At 37.6% G+C, this 14,984-nt stretch overlaps 1 protein-coding gene across 2 annotated transcripts in view; it reads left to right on the top strand.

Annotated features, from left to right (window-relative positions):
- ERICH2 (glutamate rich 2) overlaps positions 1–13,405 on the top strand; it is a 29,908-nt gene extending 16,503 nt beyond the window's left edge. For both annotated transcript variants that reach the window (XM_026677749.2, XM_087949738.1), the window contains 4 exons: positions 6,746–6,939; positions 7,779–7,836; positions 12,337–12,408; positions 13,203–13,405. In XM_026677749.2, coding sequence (XP_026533534.1) covers positions 6,746–6,939; positions 7,779–7,836; positions 12,337–12,408; positions 13,203–13,336 — 458 coding nt within the window. In that variant the 3' untranslated portion in view covers positions 13,337–13,405. The remainder of the gene's footprint in view (positions 1–6,745; positions 6,940–7,778; positions 7,837–12,336; positions 12,409–13,202) is intronic.
- The last annotated feature ends 1,579 nt before the right edge of the window (positions 13,406–14,984 follow it).

Below are 14,984 nucleotides of genomic sequence, written 5' to 3'. Positions count from 1 at the left end.
TCGATTTAATCAATAAATACACAAAATGACTATCAAATTTGATTGGAGATTGATTTAGTATTGCTTTGGCTGCTCTTCCCGCAGTGTTTGGAAGCTGCGGGGCTCTGGATGGGGGACAGCAAGCTTCAGCTGAACCCTGGTAAAGACAGAGGGGTTGTGGGTGTGTGGAGCCTCGGGGTCAGCTTGTCTCTGCCATCTGCTGGTGTGTCTGGCACTTCCTCTGGACACTGGCTTGCCCATTTGCCTGCTGGCTTCCTTCTCCCTCCCTCCCTCCCTCTCTCTCTGTCTCTCCCTCTCTCTCTCTCTCTCCTCAGATTGTTTCTCTGCTTCCTTCACTCTCTCATTCTCTGTCCTCCTTCCTTCTCCTCTCCTCCTTTGTCCCTCCCCCATTTCCCAACAAACTACCTCCTTTTACTCTCTTCTATCCCATGCTGCTACTTCTCCTCTCATTTTCCGGGCGATTCCCTCTGCCTGGTGGTCATTCCGGGATGTTCCACCCTGCCCCTGGCCAGGTTGCTACCCCTCAGGCATCCACATCTGGTCACTGCTCAAGTGCCACTGCCCCATGATTCTTGCAGTCCCCTGCCTTCCAGCTGATTCAGTTGTGCACCACTACCGCCGCCAATCTTAGCTTTGCCCTGAGACACCCACAGCCAGCCGCTGCCCAGCTGATCAGCTGCGTGCTGCTGCCACTGCTGAATTTGAACCCAGCCGGCTGTTGTCCAGCACATCAGCTCCAGTACTGCCACTGCCCAGGGCTCTAACATAGCTCTGGCGATCAGCCCACCCCCTCTCCACACTCTATTAGTTCTTACTATACCGGTAATTGAATAAATGCAGATAGCTAAAAGCAATCTTTGCTTCTAGTTTCTTTGTAAATTTAAAAATGTAAACGAAAGGAATATTAATGTATATTGCAGCATGCTATATCTAAAGCCTTTCACCTAACCATGGTACAAACATGCCTGGCAATCACTTCTTCTTCCATATTTCCCACGCTGTAGCCTTCATCTTGTTTCCAGTTCATGGATGAGATAGACTTAAGTCATCCTTGACTACATCAGGGTTAGTGTAGTAAATGACTTTGATGGCAGCGGCAACAGCCATTATGCTTTTGCCATTAGCTTGGAGGTATTGTGACTACTGAAGGTGCTTGGAAGTATTGTGACAACAGAGGGGGCCAACAGAGCACTGCTTTTCAGCTGTTTCATTTTGGTATGAATGCTCTCCCTCCCCTCTGCTTTGCCTCTGCTACCCACCTTTCTCATGTTTTCTCCCCAAAGAGCTGGAGGTAGCAAGCTGCAGGATTGTGCAGTTGAGCTAGACTGCTCGGCTGGCAGTACTGAAATTGCTTTAATTCTATGGGTTACTGATTTAGCACAAGGTTGAATTAGCTAAACAGCTCCATGATGTAAGTGAGATAGCTTAACTCTGAAAAGACAGGACAAACCTCCACTGGGAATAGGGAAGGAATTGCCTTTTCTATGACATCTGCCTCTTGGTGTTGTGTCAGTATCTGAGTTAGAAAGTTTTTTGTTTTTTTTAAAGGTCTGCAATGCATGGTGAAACGAATAGACTTGTGGAATATTTTGCATGAAAATGGAATGGAAGGTTGTTTGTTGAACACAGTAGAATCTGTATAGGATGGCAGTGGGAATAGATGAAATACCTACCAAGTGGTTGAACACTGTGTAGAGAATTGGCTAGAAAGTGTGATGTCCTTTGGGTGGTTAATGCAGTTATGGGTAAGAAAAGTTTGTGCTAATGGTAAAAGTATTTTAGTTGGGGACATGAATGGGTCCTTTTACATGCAGATGAAGTCATGTTATTGAGAACACAAATGATTTCCCAACAAATGTTAAAATGATTGTAGCAAATGATACAAAGAAGACTGTAGATTTCAAATTAATTATCAAAGACCAAGGTAGTTGTGTTCTTAATTTCCTCTTTTACCACTTCATGTATTGAAAGAGATACAAAGTTCTGGATTCTTACCATTTTTGGCGGCCGCAACCATGATTAATTGATGCTGTCATAGTGTGCCTTTGACGTTTCTCTCTATCTTCTTCCTGGTCTGTCTTGTGTTCTTTGGCCTTTTCTTTTTGTATATGTCTTGTATGGTATAGAATCCCAAGACAACATAAGGTAGTTGTGTTTGACAAATAAAACAGAATGAATTACTGCAAATTACACATACATGCAGAGCAATTAATTCTACTCGATTTGTGCACCAAGTTAAAACGTTTAGATAGGAAGTAGATGGCTGTATTTTTAAATGTGCAAACGGTGATGGAAGAACAATGGATGGGTTGAAAGAATGTTCGTTGAAAGAAGCAAAAATGCTTCTGTGTAATACTTCTGCCTACTAGAAGTGCATGTTAGGTGTGTCAGGAGAAGTATAAATGATACGAGAATATGTTACTTAACTATGAATGGTAAAACAAGAACAAGTGGATGCTAAAAGTATTATACTGAAGGGTTTGGGGTTAAACTAGATTTTTATGCATTTCTTTTTCTTCTTATCTTCCACCTTACATTTCTTTTGCTTTCTGCTACTCTTTTTCTGAAATTTTCATAGCATAACTTATTCCAAAAGGCAATGAAATGGTGGGTTTGTCATGTAGGCTGCCAACTAATCAAGTTTAAATTTTCAATGCATCAAAAGTTCAATGAATCGACTTACTCTTGCAGGCCTATTATAATTTCTTTCACCAAAAGAGCATAATTGGCACAGTCTCGTTTGCCCCAACTTTGTAACTGCCTACTTAGCATCCGTAAAGGATATGTCCTCACCACTGCCATCCTTTTGCTAGCCCACTCCTGATTCAAGCTGCATCTGAATCAGTGGAATTCAGTAGGAAAGTGTGGTTTATCTTTAGAAGACGGGATAGAATTTCCTGTGTGAACTTCTTTTGTGTGCGAAGAAGGGCAGCAAAACCTTTCTTGGCTTAGTTTAAGAGCTTAGGTAAAAAGACTATTGTGGAAGCAGCCATTTTTGGGGTCATATACCTTCTTTCATCTGCGGGAAGAAACTCCAACAATAAGTCCGTGAGTGAGCTAACAAAAGAAGCCACCGTCTTGTACACCATTACATCATTTTAGTCTAAGTATTAACAATTCATAGAAAAATTGTCAAATATTGCATGGTTTCCTAAAGTGTCTCTGACTTCTGAAGTTAATTTGCTCCATGTTCATAGAGCTTTCCTGTTCTTCCTGTTATCTTTCTTTTTTTTTTTTAAGCAAATTTTATTAATTTCAAAGACAAACAAATCATCATCAACCATTACATATTTGAACCTTTTTCCATTATAAATTTTACAAGTCAGATAAAACCTTATTTTATACAATACAATTCTATTTTAAGCCATTTCCATATGAGCATAAAAATACCTCTTATCCAATTTCTCTTTACTTCTCTTTACTCTTATTCAATTTCACTATTATTATTTCATCTATTTCTTTCTGACTTGATTACCATTATTCTCATTCTGTATTTCTACAAGGTTTTATTAATACTCTCAAAAACATAAACACACAACAAACAAACATATAAAAAATATTTTAGGAAAGTAACTTGGCCCCAGGTACCTCTCTTTATATGGGCTTCAATTATATTCATGCTCATCTTACATATCATTACCTATTTTGTTTACCATTCTATATCTTCTATATAAACTTCTCCACACATTTCACTCTTCATAATTCTATCTTATTTAATCCATCTTCATTTAAATCATTATATTTGTATCTTTTGCCCATTCTTTATTATCCCTCTATCTCATTCCTTATTAAAAAAAAAAGAATTTCTCCTGAAGTCACTAATCAGAGTATGATGCCTTTCTATCCTCCCCCTAAATTAATTAGATTAACATTTAAAATAACACCTAATACCCAATCTGATTCTGCTTGGTACATTCTATCTACTAATTTTTTTCTTTTAATAACAATAAAAACAAAGTGATAAATCCAAAATGATTAAATACATAGTTAAATAATAAATCTAAATATTAAATCTTATAACATTCCCATTGCCTTTCCCTTTAATATTTTATTACATTTTAAAATCAATCATTGTTAAACATTTCAACATTTTAATTTCTTATTAACTCTTAAGCCATTCTAATTTTCTATTTCTAATACAGATGTTACAATACCATCTTATGTACCTTGCAAAATCTTTTTTAAGGAAATTGTACTTTACCCTTTGTCCCTAAAAAAAATTCCTCTTTTCCCATCTAATTTCAAAACTTTGTGGCTTTTCTCCGCCTTTCCGCTTTCTTTCTTCCCCCACCAAATCTTCCTACCCACCCTTCTTCTAGCCTCTGCCTTGCTGGCATCCCTTCTCTGTTGTGTTCCCTTTTTCTTTTGTTTACTATCATTATATTTATTTTGCATCTTATTTTTCTCTTTCTTAAATGTTTTTTTAGATCTTAAGTCCTTCATTTTCCTCGCTTTCTTCCTTCCTTCTTTCTTAGTTAAATTTTGGAATTCATTAAAGATGGCGTCTTCATCTTCTTCTTCTTGTTGTTCTTCTGCCTCCATCTGTTGTATTGTTTGTTGATAGTTAACCAGCGCCATTTCTAAAAATAGGAAGGCTTTTTCCATACCATCTTTACCGGCTGCTTTTGTTTGCTCATATTCTTCCCTCAGTTCCTCAAAAGAAAAAGCCATTATAGATCTTTTCTTTTCTTTTCTTTTTCCCTCTTTCTTCTTACACCAACCAAGATATTTCAAAAAAAAGTAAAACAATCCCAAAATCCACAATCCTCAATCAATCCAAGCCAAGACAAAATTCTCCCTTTCTCTTCCAGGGGTAGTATCAGACAAAAGAAAAAAGAAAGCCCAAATCTGTATTTTGAAGCCTTATTGGAGTTCTATTTCTGTCTTCAAATCCTTAAGGCATCTCCTCCAACAAAATCAAACCAGATGAATATATTTTTTGTCCTCTCCCTTCCGACTTATCCCATAAAGCTAGTTTTACCTGAAAAAAAACAGGTTTCTCAATGTCCACTTATTAATTCCGTCGGGAAGGAGAGTAAACTTTCCTTTCAGCACCACCAAACTGCCGCTTTTTTCCTCTTCTAGAAGGTATCATTCAGAAAGTCATAATTTTCAGGAGTTTTGTTAAATATGTCTTAGAGTCCTGGGAACCAAGAAAAACTTTCTCTTTTCAAATACTTTCTCCACTTCCTCCTGCGCATTCTTACCCGGCTGCCAGCTTCTTTGTGGCGGCCATTGTGGACCGCCGCTGCACCGTCTTGGGAAAAGGGGGTTCTGCCGGCCGGGAAGGGGGTCTGCAGCACCCCCAAACCCCTCTCCGGATCCCCCCTATCTTCAGCTGCCCCTGCAGGGCAGCCTAGCTCCGGACCCGTCCGGATCGGAGCACCAAAAGCGGCTAGCGCAGCAGGGATCGCGCAGCTTCGCGAATCCCTGCCACTCGCAAAGCCGACAAACCGGAAGTCCTTCTTCCTGTTATCTTTCTATGCGCTAAACTCATATCATGGTTGCACGTAATGTCATGGTCAGTCAGCCCCACTAAATGAAGGGTAGGTTGATATAAATTTTGAGCTGAGGATGGACATCTCTAATGTAAGTGCAGTGTGCAATGGAATATAAAAATTATAGTAAGTGAACCTCATGATCATGTTTAAGGGAACGTCCTCCTTCATCCTGAGGCATGTTCAGTTTAATTCCAACATTCCAGTTCCCTCAGTGGCAAGCCAGCTGCTCCAGGGAAAGCTACAAAGAGGGTTACTAGTAATCTCTCCATAGTGATGCTCTCCACATACTGTTATTTCGTAGGATATCCTGTTTTTGAAGGAGATTCCATCAGTAGACCTGCTTTTATGAATTCATCTCATTCTCATTTTAGAGCTAAGCCCTTAGCCAGCATCAGATTCTGAGGCACAGAATTCTTTAAATTGAAAGATTTTTAAGTTGTCTGTATTGGCAAGCATGCTCATTGGGGAAATTTGTTATGTTGTTGGGGAGAGACTTTATCACCAACCATATTAATATTTTTAGATATCTTTTTCTAAGATAATAGCTTAATTGCATCAGTCTTGTCTCACTTGCAATATGCTTTCATCATTTAAGTTATTTGGCTGTCTTAATTTTCTTTTAAAGATAATTGTTACTGACTACAATTGGATATGTACTAACTACACATCAATTGGGTGTGAAAAAATATTAATCCAAACCAGAGGTGGTATTCAGCAGGTTTTGACCAGTTCTGGAGAACTGGTAGTGGAAATTTTGAGTAGTTTGGAGAACCGGCAAATGCCACCTCTGACTGGAGATTTTACAGTCTCCTTCCCCTGCCACGCCCACCAAACCACGCCCACAGAACCGGTAGTAAATTTTTTTGAATCCGACCACTGATCCAAACCTATGTATGAAGTTCACACATTGTTATTAGAGAGTACAGGATAATTCTCATGCTTCCACCCCTTAGAAGGTAGAACAAATACAGAAGAATATGCTACTTGTTGAGATCTGTGGTATCTGACTGTATGTATTTTATTGGATCAATAATTCTATCCATAGTTCTAGCCTTTCATTTTTTTTGCACAGGTGCTTAAAATGATTTGGCTTACATATATTTAAATATTAAACAAAGAGGGCAATTTAATGACAAATGTCAAAAATATGGACCCATCACAATGTGATTTTGTTTGTGTTAACATTTGTAAAGGGTTTCTATAGAATTCCAATTCCTTTTCATGGAAGTTTGAATTTTGTTTAGATGAAAAAATGAAAAATTCCAAGATTGATGAAAAGATTGTCAACAATGAAGTCTGTACTGAACCACAAAAGGACAGTGTGGACACAAAAAATGAGGATGAAAAGCCACCAGATAGTTCAGATGACGAAAACAAGACTGGTCAAAAAGGCAATGAAACTCAAAAGAGAATTGCACCACTACAATTGATGGGAGAGGTACAAGAATATACTAAATTGAAGCAGCACTGAAACAGAATGAGCTTTTCACACAAAGGAAGTAAACCTATTTCCCAATACAGTTGTATTTCTTAAAATAGGTTTACTTTCCCACATATAAGTAAAAATCTCATTGTTATAAAGATTGATAGTAAGAATCTACCTTATATATAAAAAACATAGGCATGAATACAGTTATGAGATATATGGGAGAAATAGTTTTGCTTTGCATGAAAAACAAAATATTTTTCATCTCAACAATGTAGTATGAGCTGCCTGCAATAAAAATGTAACACGTCCACTCTTATGCAGATACGGGGTGTGATATCATTCTGATGCTATCTGCTAACCTAAAGGCTCACTGTGCTTTGCGCTCTTTCAGAGAATACGAGGGCTACAACATATGTGGACGTAGTTGTTTAAATACTTCTGACTCCAGAAGATGTATGCCATAGCACAGTATCTTCAGTCTTTTGGTATCACTTTAGTTTTTAAATTATGTCATTTTGTTTTTAAATTATGTCATTATGTCATTTTGTTGAAGTTCTTTAAAATGGTACATTAAGAATGAAGAGCATAAGATAATGCATAGACAGGTTATATATTATTATTGTTGATTAGTAACAGCGATAGTATAGTTTATGGATGCAATAATTTATTTGTGGTTTCCTTTATTTAAGATAGGCTCATGGCTTCCACTGCTTCAGTCCCAGGAATGGCCATAAATAAAATTTAAAACAAACTTGAAGTCAATTAAAAGTAATACTTATTACATTCTCAAATAAGCTTAGAAATATATATATATATTTAATTTGTGTATTTTAAAATATATTTCCTAGTTTCTGAAAGCAATAATGGAACGGAATTACACTCTTGCAAAGAAGCTTTGTCAGATGAGTAAGTGCACCATTGTGTCAATAGTGTATTGTTGTTTAGAGTGTTCATTATTTTTATTTTGTCCATTTTTTTTACTCCTATGCTTACCATCCAGAGGGAAAATTGCAAGATAAAGTATCATATTTTTAAAAAAAATCCTTTTCACCTCATTGAGTGGCTTATATGTCTTCCTCGATCTCAGGTCCTCAACCGGAGTTTGACAGCTCTGTGCAGCATCTTAGCTGTTCCCAGGACTGACTGTTCTGAACAGAGAGCTCTGATGTCATTCATGGGATCTGTTGGAGCCACTCTCCCATCTTAGGAATTACAGACCCAAATGCTCCTACAACCACTCGGGCACTTTGGCCTTCAATTTCCACATTCTGTCGAGTTCCGCTTTCAGGCTCTGGTACTCCTCCAGCTTCTCATATTTCTGCCTCATGTTTGTATCGCTTGGCACTGCTACATCTATCACCACCATTATCTTCTGGTCCTTGTCTGCTACCACAATGATTGGCCAATACCTGCCTGTCTGCCTGGATTTAGAAGTCCCACAGGATCTTAGCCATGGCCTTTGGTGCAATCTCTCATCTGGACTTGGGAGGATCTAGCCCATAGACAATGCCAGCTACTTGGTTGTGCTTTTCAGTGTATGCTGTTCCTACCTGCATACTACACTCTGCCACTATGTTTTGGACTCTCAAACTATATTTTTTTGCATAACCTGTATCTCAGATCCTGTCTAATGTGGTAGACTCCTGCTTCTTTGGTTTTTGGCTTAGTTCCTGGTCATCTGCTGCTATGATCAGTGCCTCATACTGTCTTTTAGTCCAGCTCTTTCCAGCCACCAGTAAAATTTTCCAGTGTCAGCTACAGGTGAAACTCGAAAAATTAGAATATCATGCAAAAGTTCATTTATTTCAGTAATGAAACTTAAAAGGTGAAACTAATATATGAGATAGACTCATTACATGCAAAACAAGATAGTTCAAGCTGTGATTTGTCATAATTGAGATGATTATGGCTTACAGATCATGACAACCCCAAATCCACAATCTCAGAAAATTAGAATATTACATGCAATCAATAAAACAAGGATTGTACATAGAACAATATCGGACCTCTGAAAAGTATAAGCATGCACATGTACTCAGTGCTTGGTTTGGGCCCCTTTTGCAGCAATTACTGCCTCAATGCGGCGTGGCATGGAATCTATCAGCCTGTGGCACTGCTGAGGTATTATGGAAGACCAGGATGCTTCAATAGCGGCCTTCAGCTCTTCTGCATTGTTTGGTCTCATGTCTCTCATCTTTCTCTTGGCAATGCTCCATAGATTCTCGATGGGGTTCAGGTCAGGCGAGTTTGCTGGCCAATCAAGCACAGTAATCCCACGGTCATTGAACCAGGTTTTGGTGCTTTTGGCAGTGTGGGCAGGTGCCAAGGCCTGCTGGAAAATGAAGTCAGCATCCCCATAAAGCTCGTCTACAGAAGGAAGCATGAAGTGCTCCAAATCTCCTGGTAGAGGGCTGTGTTGACCCTGGACTTAATGAAGCACAGTGGACCAACACCAGCAGATGACATGGCTCCCCAAATCAACACAGACTCTGGAAACTTCACACTGGACTTCAAGCATCTTGCAGTGTGTGCCTCTCCATTCTTCCTCCAGACTCTGGGTCCTTGGTTCCCAAATGAGATGCAAAAGTTGCTCTCATCAGAAAAGAGGACTTTGGACCACTGAGCAACAGACCAGGTCTGTTTTTCTTTAGCCCAGGTAAGACGCTTCTGACGTTTGTTGTTCAGGAGCGGCTTGACAAGAGGAATACGACATTTGAAGCCCATGTCCAGGATCCATCTGTGTGTGGTGGCTCTTGATGCACTGACTCCAGCCTCAGTCCACTCCTTGTGAAAGTCCCTGAAACTTTTGAATGGCCTTTTCCTGACAATCCTCTCCAGGCTGAGGTCTTCCCTGCTGCTTGTGCACCTTTTTCTTCCACACTTTTCCCTTCCACATAACTTTCTATTAATGTGCTTTGATACAGCACTTTGGGAACATCCAACGTCTTTGCAATTACCTTTTGAGGCTTTCCCTCCTTATGGAGGGTGTCAATGATGGTTTCTGCACAACTGTCAGGTCCCATGATTGTGCTTCCTACTGAACCAGACTGAAAGACCATTTAAAGGCTCAGGAACCCTTTGCAGGTGTTGTGGCTTAATTAGCTGATTAGAGTGGGACACTTTGAGCCTAGAATATCGAACCTTTTCACAATATTCTAATTTTCTGAGATTGTGGATTTGGGGTTTTCATGAGCTGTAAGCCATAATCATCTCAATTATGATACATCACGGCTTGAACTATCTTGCTTTGCATGTAATGAGTCTATCTCATATATTAGTTTCACCTTTTAAGTTGCACTACTGAAATAAATGAACATTTGCACAATATTCTAATTTTTCGAATTTCACCTGCATCTCAGATGTCTGTCAATGGTACAACTCATGCAGTGTCACGTCTTGCCTTGGTATTTCTTCTGCTTGATCTTCCTCTCACATCTGTTGTTGCCTCAGGCATTCTCTCAGCAGCTCATCTTTGGGTGCCATTTTACTGATTTCTGGTTTCATCCAGAAAAGTGGCTTTGATACGCACCAGATTTCATCCACCCTCTTTCCAGGTGGTGTACAGTTTTACCTGAGGTGGAAACTTCGGTACATTGTGGGGAGCTTTCTTTACAACCATTGAGCCACATTTCTCTAATCCAAATTACACCCCAAAAGTCCTCATTGCAGATCTGTGTAAGACATTATAAATATAGACACACACATATCCATACACACAGCGTAGATCATTTTTCCATATCTTTTTCCTTAATATAACTCAGATTTGAGGATTCTTTAAAGCTCCAATCTTGAGAAATATAATTCTATAAAACAGATTCCATAAGAAAGCAGGAGTTATCGTATGTATACTCAACTGTACTCTGGTATATAAATACAAAGTATTCATCCGAAACATTTAGTTGTATAAAGTCTATATGTGTCTATAAAAAAGGAGCAACTTCTGGTTTTTGTTTTGTGTTTTTAATTATTTTTTATAAACAAGTATAAGAAACGAACAATAGAATAAAGTATCAGTGATGGTAATTAGGGAAACTACATCCATTACAGTTATTAAAATAATCTAAATAGAGTGGGGGAAAGGAAAAAAGAAAATTATCAGTAAGATATCAACAGAAAATCCAATATTTAAGTATTACTAAATCTTGACCATATAGAAGCATATTGTACCACTTTTTATAATATAAATATTTCAGAAATTGAAATATCTCATTAATGCATTAATTTTTCATTCATTAATATATGAATCCATGCCCTAAAATTAAGTGTATACATTTCTTTCCATTTACATAAAAACATGCTGATTGGAAGCTGCCCAGATGGGGAGACTATATCAATATTTTAAATAAATGAATTTCCACATAAAATAATTCTTATTGCCAGGTACCAGGCTTTTATAAAGAGCTACAGTTATTTGTAAAAGGCTCTATAATCAATACGCTTACTTCTTTAATTAATTATGTATTTTTCCTAAGGCTACATTAACACATACAGCAACTTGAAACCAAAATGAAGTCATGACTGGAAATGACTAAATTGCATTAATCAAAGAGCCCTCAAATTTCTTACAGTGGCAATCAGCTACCTTCCCTAGGGAGAGGAGAGGAGGGAGGTTAGTTGTCAAAAAAAAAAAAAGGCAAGGTAGCAGGCATAGTTGAAAATTATTGTCTCCTTTCTTGGATGGCATTATCGTGGTCTCAGTCTTCATAGCCTAATGCTGCTATTCAGATTTTAAATAGGAATGTAAAATTAAACTACATATTTCATGGATCAACACTACACACAAACAACAACCTTCCCGTTTGCTCTTTAAAAAATAAGTTGGCTTGTTGGTGGGGGCCATGTTTATTGGTGAGTCTAGCTATCTTTTTTTTTGGTTTCTCTTGGTTTGTCATTTTTCCAGACAAGATCATTTTTTTTTCTAGTTTTTACTAAACTTTTCAATTCTTTAAAAAAGAACACGAAAATGTGTATATCATTTCACACAGTTTTCTTATGATTTGGGCAAAGAGTGTTCTGCAATACAAATGCATTTACTGTTAATTATGTTATTTCATTTCTCTTCACACTTTAAATTGGAGATCATATTCAAAACTCAAGAATGTGCACATTTTGAAAAAAAAACCTGCATTTTGATTTGTATATTGCTTCAGGAAATGTAATTTAAGTTCCCATCATATTATAAGATATATTGCCCAAAGGGAACTTAAATGTGTGTGAGTGTGTGTGTGTGTGTGTGTGTGTGTGTGTGTGTAGACAGTTGTTTACAGCAGGTAATCACCTAAATAGAATGCATAGGGAATATTTTTGCATTCATGAAATAGAGCTTTGGATTAGGGTTGGGAAGAAGTATTTGTATTTCCTTTCACCCCCAGAAATATTAATTCCTTCTCTCTTGTCAAACTGCAGTTCTGATATATGAACCAAGCAACCCTGAAGCTAAGCAATTTCTTCCACTTATTGAGAAAAAAATGCTTCTGGGTGAGTATGATCATTGGAAATACTACAAACTATTTAACTACAAACTATTTATGAAGTTAATATTTTAAAGGACTGTAGCCAGTTACTTGTTTTGGAGGAATATAAATATTTGTAAAATAAGAAAGAAAGAATATAAATAACTAAGAAAGCTAATTAATTATAAATCAAATTTCTGACACAATTATTACTAATTAAAAGTACACATTTGGTTCTTTTCTTATAATGCTACTATTGTTCTTGTGCAGTGAACATTAATGTTACCCATGCAAAGAGTATATACAGTATATGCCTAGAATTACGATCAGTGTAATTTACGGCAAATAAGTGTACATTCAGTTCCAGGATTAATTCCAAAATAAATGTTAATGGGTTGTATTTGAATGTGCCTAACCAGTGATGGAATAGCGCCCACCAGAGGAACAAATCCCTTGTCTCCAGCTTCCTAGGCATTTTCCAAATCTGCTTTAGAGCATTTGGAAATTTATGAAGCAGATGTGGCATTATAATTTAGATGAACCCAATATAAAACTTTTCATCATGTAATTAAGGCTGTTGGTTGTTCACATCTCCAATTTGTTTATTGTGTTTTATGGCGCCAAATTCTAATTTTTGAAAGGAGATAAGTAGAAAGTTTCATTTCCATTGGATTTTCTCTCAAGACCTTGTCATTTTCTGAGAAGCAGGAGAAAAATTCAGATAGATTATGAGGCCGGCAAATAAACAGGCTACATACATACTGAATGTTTAGAAGAATGGCTGCTTTTAAGCGTGTACCTTTTACATTTCTATGTTAGAAAGTCAGTGTGCTGACAAAGAAGATGAGGAAGCTGATGAAGAGAGCAGTGATGAGGCTGAAGAAGAGTCCAACAGTTCAGAAGGCAGTGAGACTGAAAGTGAAACAAGTTCTGAAGATTCTGAAGACTCCTAGAAATTTGGAAGCTCCATCAATGAGTGTTTCTTTTTTCTGCAAAATACATTAAAATCAGTAGTCTATTAATTCAGTTATTTATTGTGTGATACAAACATGTGGCTTGTTGTGCATAGCTTCTTACATGGTGTACAACTTGTGGGATAAATGTAATTGTTTCTAGAAACCTACTATTTAGGGTTTTCTTCAGTCACTGCTGTGTCAGTCTTCACTCAAAGCATTAAAGGCAGGACTTATATGTATCCTCTGCTTGTTTAAAGCGTACAATACAAGAGATTTCAAGAAGAGTTACAGAAATTATTCCTGTGATTTTTGAGTCTCATGAAAGATTTCTACTAAGAGAGCAGAAGAAGAGAGTATATAATACATCTTCCAGACTCTGTTTGACATTGTACTAGAAACCAAATTTGCCAAACTGGTGCCTCTAGATGAATGGGATCACAATCCCCTTAATCCCAGCCAGGCTGATCTTTAGTTACATCAGCTATGGATGATGTAAGCTAAAATCCAGCATAACACTTTAAAGAAGCATCTTCATATGGGTCCTGATAAAATCATGATATTTTTGCTATAAGTATTTCATACACACAGACACTAATATTGCTTCTACTTCACTTCTGAAATTAATTGAGGAATTCTAAAGTAAGGCTGCACTCAATCCGTTCTTCAGCTCCAATTACATTTTAGCTCCGGTTCCATGATAGAACTTCTATTTCTTGCTTAGTAGCAGCAGCAGCAGTAGCTGCAGCTGAAAATCTAGGAAAGGACTCTGGGTTAGAATGCTGAACTCTGACCTTCTGGAATGTTTCTAAATGCTAAAAGGCAAAGGAAGAACTCTCAAGTCACCAATTGACTCAGAGAGGTAAGTGTATGTCTAATCTTATAGAAAATTCATACTTGTTTTATGCCACTCAACTCCCAAAAGGCTCTGGGGAGTTCACAGCATATCCTCAAACAAATTAATAAAATCCTTTAAAAATGCAGAACTCTAAAATAGTAGCTTGATACCTATGCTTCGCTATGAAAGTATGTGGTTGGGCTTAGTTTTGGGGGAGGAAAATAAGAGGGAAAAAATTCTGCCTCTGCCTACCAGGATCCTTCAGCATTCATCTGTCTAGTGTCCTGTCAGTGTGTGAGAGAGTTGAGGGCTGTTTGGAAACTGAAGCAGTATTTGCTGTGTGAGCAAGGAGACAGCAAGGAGCCTAGGCGTGGCTTAGCTCAACTGTTTTGTACTAAAGCTGTTTGGTGCTGTGAAACTAAAAGTGAAACTGAAACTCCTCTCCTCTGCTTGTGTTTTGCATTGGAACAGATTCATTTTCAGGTGGGGAGGAGGAGTAGAACTCCTTAGCATCAGAGCGTGTTAATAATAATATACGAAATACTAATGCTCTGATGGTCATTTTGAAAAATCCTTTCTTAGTGAGCACTTAGAAACCAAGAGGAATATATGTGCCAAATTTCAAGTTTGTAGGCTTTACAGTTCTAGAGATTTTGTGATAATGCATGAGTGGTATTTCACTTTTATATATATAGATTTGAAAGGATTTGATTCCCCTTACTAAACTCTAATAGAGAAGAAACTTGAATCAATTCCAGACGCCAAGTTATTTTATAATAATAGCCCATCCATAGAAAGAGAATTATGTTA

This window comes from Notechis scutatus, chromosome 1, assembly GCF_049901735.1.
Source record: "Notechis scutatus isolate UNSWTSFEM ecotype Mainland chromosome 1, rNotScu1.2, whole genome shotgun sequence".
NCBI classification, from domain to species: Eukaryota; Metazoa; Chordata; class Lepidosauria; order Squamata; family Elapidae; genus Notechis; species Notechis scutatus.
Note: the sequence above shows the minus strand (reverse complement) of the source record. Positions and strands in the feature narration are given on the sequence as shown.